The 9,845-nt window shown below is 53.4% G+C and overlaps 1 protein-coding gene across 1 annotated transcript; it reads left to right on the top strand.

The window, feature by feature from the left end:
- LOC110259277 (WAS/WASL-interacting protein family member 2-like) lies at positions 3,197-9,606 on the top strand. The gene is made up of 2 exons (XM_021083174.1): positions 3,197-3,238; positions 8,776-9,606. The coding sequence occupies exons 1-2, from the start codon at positions 3,197-3,199 to the stop codon at positions 9,604-9,606; spliced, it is 873 nt and encodes a 290-aa protein (XP_020938833.1).

Genomic DNA, 9,845 nt, shown 5'->3' on the forward strand with positions numbered 1-9,845 from the left:
AGGTCACAGACATGTCTCGGATCCTGCATTGCTCTGGTTGTGGTGTAGGCTGGCAGCTACAGCTTTGATTTAACCCCTAGCCTGGGAACCTCCATATGCCGTGGGTGTGGCCCTAAAAAGACCCCCCCAGAAAAGGAAAAAACAGGAGTTCCCATTGTGGCAGTAAAGAACCCACCTAGTATCCATGAGGATGCAAGTTCGATCTCCGGTCTCACGCAGTGGGTTAAGGATACGGTGTTTCCATGAGCCGGGGTGAGCTGCAGTGTGGGTCACAGAGGTTCAGATCCCCATTGCTGTGGCTGTGGCTGTGGCGGTGGTTGGCAGCTGCAGCTCCAATTCGACTCCTAACCCAGGAGCTTCCACATGCCCCAGGTGGAGGCTTATAAAGCAGAAAAATAAAGGTGGGGGGGACACACTGAGAGACAGGGGAGAACCCAGGTAAAGACGAGAATGACACAGGACAAGCGAGGAATTGCCAGAAGCCAGGAGAGGCCACAGGCGGGCCCTTCTCCCTTGACCTCAGACGTCCGGCCTCCAGGACAGTGACACAAAAGTCTATCATTTCACACACACACACACACCCAGCCGGGGTGAACATTCTGGAATCAGCCCTCCCACCTCCAGGCAGCTCACCTGTCCCTGGCGTGTGGCTGCGCCCATGCCTGTGATCCAGGTGTGTCTGTCTTCCTCCAAGGGCAAAGCCAGACTCGTGGAGAACCAGCTCCTTCTGGGACTGCCCTCGGGGACTGTCCACCAGCCTGGCACCCTTCACCTCGACAGGGCACGGCCCTGCCTTGGGTGCTGGCTTCGTCACCAAACTTCCAAGAAGTTACCCCTGGCTGCTCATGGACCGAAACTCTCTCTTGTCACACAGCCTAGGGGCAGCCAAGAGCAAAGAGGAATTAATTGCACAACAGACTCCAGCCCCCACTCCTTCTCCCTTCTTTTTTTTTTTTCTTTTACGGCAGTACCTGCGGCCTATGGAAGTTCCCGGGCCAGGGGTCAAAGCAGAGCTGCAGTGGCAGCCTGCGCCACAGCCACACTGGATCCGAGCTGCCTCTGTGACCTACACCAAGGCTTGAGCAGTGCTGCATCCTGAACCCACTGAGCGAGGCCAGGAATCAAACCAGCATCCTCACAGAGACAACCTCAAGTCCTTAAGACAGTGAGTCACACCAGGAGCTCCCTCTTCTCCTTGCTTCTGAATCCCACCCCCCACCCCAAGCCCCAGCACTGCATGGAGCTGCCCACACAGAGTTTCCCAAATGCAACCCAGTAAAAATGCATGTGAAACCAGTGGGCAGTCGTCCCCCCTCCCTTTACCCAGGACCCCCAGGGGACGCCTGAAACCACCACGGATAGAACAGAACCCCGTAGATACTCTTTTTTTTCCTATATGCATACACCCACGATAACGTTTAATGAGCAGGGAGTTCCCTGGTGGTCTAGTGGTTAGAAATCTGGGCTGTCACCACGGCAGCCCTGAGCGATGACACAGGAAAACGGCAAGATGGAGTTCTCTGCTGGCCTAGCGGTTGGGGAGTTGGCATTGTCACTGCTGTGGTTCAGGTTCAATCCCTGGCTCAGAACTTCCACATGCTATGAGCTCAACCAAAAAATATTAAAAAAGAAAACAGCAGGGTTCCTGTTGTGGCTCAGCAGAAACGAACCCAATTAGTATCCATGAGGATGTGGGTTCAATCCCTGGCCTTGCTCAGTGGGTTAAGGATCCGGTGTTACTGCGAATTGTGGTGTAGGTCGAAGACAAGACTCGGATCTGGTGTTGCTGTGGCTGTGGTGTAAGCTGGAGGCTACAGCTTCGATTCATCCCCTAGCCTGGGAACCTCCATATGTTGCGGGTGTGGGCCTAAAAAGCAAAAAAAAAAAAAAAAAAAAAAAAAAAAAAAAGAAAGAAAGAAAGAAAGAAAAGAAAGGAAAAGAAAAAAAAATGGCAAGAGCATCTCTCCAGAGTCAGGAGCTGGGAGACCAGAGGGCAGGGAAGGAAAGAGGCATGCTTTTTATAATCTGCCCTTTCGCCCCTTTGGAATTGTTGCCGGGGGCAAGTGTTACCTGTGCAAGAGAATTAACAAAACTCACAAAGAATCGCCATGTGACATTCTAACTGCACGCTTAGTCTCAGATTAGAACCCAGGGGGTGTTTGTACAAAGGCGCACACAAGTTCCGTGTGCGCACGGTGAGCAGACAAGAGGACCGGAGAGCCATGGACCCAGCAGGCGACAACCAGGCAGAACCTTCCGCCCAAAGGCAGAAGGAAGCGTGAGGGACTGGTCCGAGGAGGCGGTCACACGCATGCGCAGCAAGACGCCTGCATCCCAACGTGGGAGGGACGGCTCCCCACCTGCCCACCTGCCCACGGGAGGCTCATCAGGAAAATTCCGGCAGAGCCGCTGGAATCGTGTGCCTGGTCAGAGTTAGGGTGGCTACAAGCAAGGTCCTTGGTGTCCAGGAACTCGCCCTCCAGGACGTGCCACGTGTCCTACCGCAGCCCCACGGGCGGAGCGGGCTGGCTGTGCTGAGGGGTCAACGCTCGCACCGCTGTCAGGGCAGCAGTGAGGCGTGGGCGCCTTCAACCCCCAGAGGATCCCACCCGGTGGTCCTCCTTGCCCAGACGATGGCCCACCTGCTCTGGGATGGTCCTGGTTTTGCTTCCCTTGCCTTCCCGGCTCCCGCTTCCCATCCCCCACTTGTCCCCTCTTCCATTCCCATTTCCCAGCCCTGGCTCATCCGGGGTCATATCCCCCAGAGGAACGGCTCCACCAAACTGGAAGTTCTCCCAACTGGAAGGGTTTTTAAGGAGGCTCCTCTACAGAGGCATGATTTTTTATTATTTTATTCTTTAACTGAAGTTTAGTTGATTCGCCGTGTCATGGTTGCGATTTTTTTTTCTTTTTAGCAGCCCCGAGGCATGTGGCGGTCCCTCGCCAGGGCTCACATCCAAGACACAGGTGTGACCTACGCTGCAGCTGTGGCAATGCCGGAGCCTTTTAAGCCAAAGCGCCCGGCCAGGGACCAAACCTGTGTCCTGGTGCTGCAGAGACTGATCCCACTGGACCACAGAGAGAGCTCCATGATTTTTTTCCCCAGCTTTACTGAGATGTAACCGACGTCCGACCGTATAAGCTTAAGATGCACAATGATCTGATACTCATATATATTTTGCAAGATGATGCAACCATGGCGGTTCGCTGCAACTCCGTCCCATCCTATCACCGGCAAGTAGGTGTAATGGATTATCACTGGCCATTAGTGACTACCTCAACCTTCAGCCCTTCTCCCCTCCTCAGCGGTTAGGGCTGGGGCTGAAAGTTCCAACCAGCCCCCCTCCTGAGGCTGTCCAGGGCTTTCCAAAAGTCACCTCATTAATATAAATTCGGGTGTGGCTGAAAGGGACCAGTTACTAATGAAAGGTACCCATTCCACTGTGGTGACTCCTATCAGTTACGAAATTCCAAGAGCATTTTTTAGGAGCGCTGCATGGGAAACAGGGATGAAGACGAGATATATTTTCCTTATTGTATTTTTTTATTATTGTTTTCTTTGGGGCCACCCCTTTGGCATATGGAAGTTCCCAGGCTAGGGCTTGGACCGGAGCTGCAACTTCCGGTCTGTACCACACCCACAGCAATATCAGATCCAAGTTGTGTCTGTGACCTACGCCACAGCTCACGGCTGAATGAGGCCAGGGATTGAACCCGCATCCTTATGGATCCTACTCAGTATCTACAGAGTTACAGTTGCCAGTCTACACCACAGCCACGGCAACTAAGGACGGCAACTTGGGATCCGAGCCTCGTCTGCGCCCTACACCACAGTTCATGGCAACGCTGGATCCTTAACCCAATGAACAAGGCCAGGGATCGAACCTGCAACTTCATGGATCCTAGTTAGGTTTGTTAACAACTGAGCCACAGCGGGAACTCCCTTTCCTTATTTTAAATCACAACAGGTGGTAGCCTAGTGGCTACGGATTCAGCATTGTCACTGCCACGGTTTGGGTCACTGCTGTGGTGCAGGTTCGATACCTGGGCCGGGAACTTCTGTATGCCGCAGGTGCAGCCAAAAAAAGAAAAGGGAATCCCAAGATCACAGCATGGAAATGGGTGTAATGCAGGAAAATGGTTATAGGAAATTCGAGAGGATCAGTAACGTGTCTGTGCTTTACAGGAAAAGCCAGCAGGAAGGAAGCTCTAAGGAAGGGTCAGCTCCACAAGAGCCTCCGTCAGCCGCAATCTGATGGGTGCTGGCAGCAGCAAGAAAGCAGGCAGGAGGTCTTAGGGAAGGTCCAGAGTTCCCTCTTGGGCTGTGGAGGGTCTCCTGGTGGCACAGCAGGGTGGGGACTCTTTGTGGGGCACAACTGGCCAAGGTGTTCTCAACCGGACCCCTGGGACCCTCCAAACACCTCCTTTTCCCTAGAAACTCTTGTCCCCTTTTTTGGCTACACCCATGTCACCCGGAAGTTCCCGGGCCAGGGATTGAACTTGCACCATGGCTGTGACCCGAGCCACAGCAGTAACAATGCCAGATTCTGAACCCGCTGAGCCACCAAGGAACTCCTTGCCATCTCTTTCTCATCACATCCCCGCCCTTTCCCTGAGGACGGGTATCTGGACACCCAGGACGAGTAGCCTTTGTCCCTCCTTGGACAGTGGGGAGGGGTCCGGGTGTGGGTGTAGGGCTGAGAAGGTGGGACCCGTCTTTCTGTCCCCGTGGAGTAGGGCACATGGAAATAAGACCACCACTGTGCACCTGTCATTTTTACCGGGGGTCCCTTCCAGGAGGAGGGAATTTCCCTGGGGCAAAGGTGGAGCAGCACGACCTTTGCTTATTACACCTGTTCCCCGACACCTTTCAACATTGACCTTCATGATTCCTGTGCTAGCCTGCCACCGTGGTTATCTTTACTTGATACTTGTAACTTCTTGCGCTTTTGTTTTTTACTTAAACCCCTCCTTTAGCTTTGTCATAAACCATTTGAGCCATGAAATCCTAGCCTTGATGTAGCAGCTACTTGTGGAAATATATGAAACAAATGCCTGACTGCAAAAATCAAAACTGCATTTCTGTGTTACCCAAATCTTCTCCTGTGCCCCGAGGCACCCAGATCACTTTGGGTTCCAGTCTCTATTTTTTTTTGGCTTTTTAGGGCCACACCCTTGGCATATGGAAGTTCCCAGGCTAGGGGGCGAATCAGAGCTACAGCTGCTGGCCTGCACCACAGCCACAGCAATGCAAGGTCAGAGTCACATCTGCCACCTACACCACAGCTCACGGCAACACTAGATCCTTTACCCACTGAGCAAGGCCACGGATCGAACCCACATCCTCATGGATCCTAGTCAGGTGTGTTAACCACTGAGCCACGAAGGGAACTCTGGGTTCCAGCATCTATTGATCACTGGCTATGGGTCTTGAGCCAGTGCTTGACCCTCTGCAAGCCTCAGTTTCACCTCTGAGAAGTGGAGGAGATCTGGCAGGTGAGGTCACTAGAAGGTCAATTTATAGGTGAGGCCCACAGCAGGTGCAGCAGAAGCCCAGCTTCCCTCCCCACTGCTCTCCTACTCTGCAGGGTGTCTGACTCTGCCCTGAGGCCAAGCTAAGCATGCAGGCACCACCCACTCCATCACAGCGTTTCATCCAGTGCTTGCTATAGGTCAGGAGCTGTGCCTGCGCTTTGCATAAGTTAGCACATGGTGAAAATTAATAATAAAGGGAAACCTCATTAAAATGGATTCTGGGGGCCACAAGGGGGCGCTCTCACCACTTGGCCTCAATTCAGATTCCCTAAAGGAAGTGAGGGCTTACTACCTCCAGCCTGAGGAACAAAGATTTGCTCCTTGGCAACAGCTTAGCCAATGAGAGATTGTCACAAGTCAACCAGTGAAAAGCCACTACACTTTAAGCTCTCAGCATCCTCCAATGGACTTTTTGTTTATAACAGTCCCTCTCAACTCCCTGTTCACCTCTATAAAAGAGTTTCCCTTTACAGGGCTTGCATATGCTTTACCATGGTTGCATGTCTGAGTTGCAATTCTTTGCTGATCCCAAAGAAACCTGCTTGCTGGTAAAAATAACTGGCTATTTTACTGTTATGAGTTAACACTTCATCCACAAAATAATTCCATTGCAGTAGTCAGGGCTGTCCAGAGAAACAAAAGTAACAGCAGATTAAAGATATAGAGAGATAGGAGAGATATAGACATACAGATACATATATACAGATACATAGATACAGAAATTAGATAGATAGAGATACCTAGATACAAATATATAGATAGAGATACAAATCAATATACAGATACAGACTTATTATGCTTATGCTATTACGGAGGCTAAGTCTCACTATCCACCATCTGCAAGCTGGAGACCCAGGAAAGTGGAAGCCAATCCAAACCTGAAGGCATGAGAACCAGGGCAGTCAATGACATAAGTCCCAACCCGAATTCCAAAGGTCTAAGAACCAGGGGCACCCATGTCTGAGGGCAGGAGAAGATGGATGTCCCAGCTCAAGCAGAGAGAGCAAATTCACCTCTCCCCCCTCTTTTTGTCAGATTCAGGCCCTCTGTGGATTGGATGGTGCTGCCTCTTTGGTGAGGGCAAAGCCATCTTTTTTTTTTTTTTTTTTTTTTAATGGAGACTTTTTTTGGGCCACAGCCACAGAATGCAGAAGTTCCCAAACCAGGGGAGTTTCCATTGTGGCGCAGTGGAAACGAATCTGACTATTATCCATGAAGATGCCTGGCATCACTCATTTGGGTCAGGCATTGCTGTGAGCTGTGATGCAGATCACAGATGCAGCTCAGATCCCACCTTGCTGCAGCTATGTCGTAGGCCAGCAGCTGTAGCTCCCATTCGACCCCTAGCCTGGGCACCTTCATATGCCTTAAAAAGCAAAAAAAAAAAAAAAAAGAAGAAGAAGAAGAAGAAGCTCCTGAGCCACCAGGGGTCAAACCCAGGCCACAGCAGTGACAACCCCAGATCCTTATTCTGCTAAGCTGCCAGAGAACTCCTAAGGCCACCTTCTTTACTCACTCTGTGATTCAAATGCTAATATCTTCTGAAAACACCCTCACAGACAAGACACACCCAGAAATAATGTTTTACCAGCATCCCGCAGCTGGGTCAAGTTTATACATAAAATTAATCATCACATCCAGATAATTTTCACAGTAATCTTACAAGGTCAATTATTCTTTAATTACACATAAGGAGACTGAAGCTCAGAGAAGTTTAAAAAACACCTCCAAGGCTGGTAAGTGGAGGTTCCTGGGTTTGAAGCCAAGTGGCCTATGCCCTGAGCCTAGCTGGGAAGGTTTGTGCCAGAAGGGGAGGAAAAAAATATTTTCCTCTGCCTATCATAGGTTCTCCAGCTGGGGCCCTATAAGTGAAACAGGCCAAAGACAGGTTAATAGGAAAAAAACAGGAGTTCCCGTTGTGGCCTCTCAGATTAAGAACCTGGCTAGTAGCTAGGAGGATGCATAGCCATGAGCTGTGGTGTAAGCCGCAGACATGGCTCAGATCTGGCGCTTCTGAGGCTATGGCATAGGCTGGCAGCTGCAGCTCCAAGGTGACCCCTAGCCTGGGAACTTCCATATGCCTTGGGTGCTGACCTAAAAAGCAAAAACATTAAAAATAAAAAAAATAAATAAATCTCTAAAACAAAACCGTGTTGGGGTTTTTTGGTAGTTGCTGTTGTTGTTTTAAAGATAGCTTGATTGCTTTGCCAGGCAAAGGGGGCCACAGCAGGCTAATGCTGTAAAGACTGTGCCCTGGTTTTGTTTTTTCATGGCCACACCAGAGGCATATGAAAGTTCCCCGGCCACAGACTGAATCTGATGGACAGCTGCGACGTGGGTGGCAGCCGTGGAAACCCACTGCACTGGGCACCTGATGAAACCCCCACCTCCCTAGCCATCTAAGCTGCTGCAATCAGATTCTTAACCAACAGCACCACAGGGGACGCCCAGGTATTTCTATACATAAATGTGGAAAAGTCCGTAAGCATTACCAGCCGGCTAGCAATTGTGGCGACTATCGCAGGGGAGTTGGGTAGGGTTAGTCAAGGAGGGGCGTGACCAGAGGTTTCTGCGCAGTTTCCAGGTACTGTTACTTGGGGGAAATGTCCATTCAAGAAAAACAGTAGAGGGAGTTCCCCGCCGTGGTGCGGTTGAAACGAATCCGACTAGGTTGTGGGTTCGATCCCTGCCCTTGCTCGGTGGGTGAAGGATCCAGCGTTGCCTGAGCTATGGTGTAGGTCGCAGACGCGGCTCGGATCCTGAGTTGCTGTGGCTGTGGTGTAGGCGGGCAGCAGCAGCTCCAATTAGACCCCTAACCTGGGAAGCGCCATATGCCGCGGGTGCGGCCCTAAAAGGGCAAAATACCAAAGGAAAAAAAGAAAGAAAAAGAAAATAGAAAATAGAAAAGCAAAACAATAGAAACGCTGGTCTATCATACGCCTTCCATTTTCTAAACATGCACGAACTGAGAGTGAAAAGACTTAGAAAGTAGCACCGAAGAAAGACCGAAGGAAATGTAGCCTATGGTGAGCAGGTGGCGAAATTCCAAGCAGTTCGAAAGCTCTTGGATTACGGTTCAGTGCTTCCTGTTTCTCCACAAAGAATACACCTTAACTGCGGAACCGAAAAGCTCAACAAAGGAGTGGCCGAAGCAGCCAGCCCTGGAAGCCGACTCTCGCTCCAGCCCCTGGGGCGTAGGCGGATCCGCCGGGATTGCACCGACCAGGGGCACCCCCGCAGGAAGCGCGCTGCGACCAGGAAGCGCTCGCCCAGCACATGGAGCGGCGCGGGGCGCGCGCGGTCGGTGTCCTCGGGGATCGGTGCTCCCGGCCGGGTCAAGGCACCCGGCTGGCCCGGTGCGGTTGGAGGGCTGGAGGGCACGCACGCCGCCCCCGCCTCCCCGTCGCCGCTGGCTTCGGCTGGGGGGCGAGTTCACACCCTCGGCCGGCGCCGCGCACGGCCCCATCCTCCCGAGGTCTCCTAGCCGGCGCGTGCGCGGGCCCGGCCGACCTTGACCGCCGCAGCTCCGCCGCACCCTCTCCCGCCCGCCTGCTGTCCCCGGCTGACCCCGGGCAGGACTGCCGCGAAGGAACGCGCCGCCGCGGCCGCCTCCCCCTCGAGCCCAGCTCCTCCTCCCTCGCAAACGAGCGGCCCCAGGGGACCGGGGACGCAAAAGGGCGGGCGGTGGGCGCCGAGAGGAGGAAGCCGGGGTGGGGCTTGGGGTCCCCACCACCACCCCCCGGCCGCAGAAGCCTCCCCAGCAGGCAGGCCCCGCCGCTGCGCGGGGTCCCCGGGACCTCGACCTTCCCCGGGCCTGCGGCGGGGACCCAGGCGGGCGGTGGAGGGAGCTGCAGCTTGGGATCGTCCACTGAGCTTCCTTCGAGAACAAAACAGATTCGAGGGAGCCGGCAGTTGGGCGTCTTTCAACTTAAACTGCCTCCTGCCGCCGGTCGGCCGCTCCCCATCCCGCGCCCCCGCCCCCGCGGGGGCCTGTCGCTTCCTCCTCCCCTGCCCACCCCGCCCGCCCCCCCGAAATCCCCAGGCTCTTCCTCCTCCCCTCCCGGCAAGTGACCTCAAGGAAACAATTAGCTTATCCGGACAGCCAGTTATCGCCCGGGCAACCTCGCTCTTTCCTTTCTGCAAAGGCTTGGCGGGTTGGCCGAGCCTCACAGGGGCTTCAGAAAGGGGACTCGCCGCGGATCCCGATCTGGAGTGGGACGGGGAGACGCCTCGCCTCAGATCGGAGAAAAGCCGGCGTCTTGGAGCCCGCCCCACACGGGAGGGCCCCGAGAAAGCGGTTATCAACCTTT

This window comes from Sus scrofa, chromosome 2, assembly GCF_000003025.6.
Source record: "Sus scrofa isolate TJ Tabasco breed Duroc chromosome 2, Sscrofa11.1, whole genome shotgun sequence".
NCBI lineage: Eukaryota > Metazoa > Chordata > Mammalia > Artiodactyla > Suidae > Sus > Sus scrofa.

Bases quoted from the DNA above. Each gene is read 5' to 3' on its own strand.
- LOC110259277 (XM_021083174.1), top strand. From the start codon at position 3,197: ATGGCGGTTCGCTGCAACTCCGTCCCATCCTATCACCGGCAA. The intron at 3,239-8,775 runs GTAGGTGTAATG...GCACCCCCGCAG, and splicing joins TCCCATCCTATCACCGGCAA to GAAGCGCGCTGCGACCAGGA.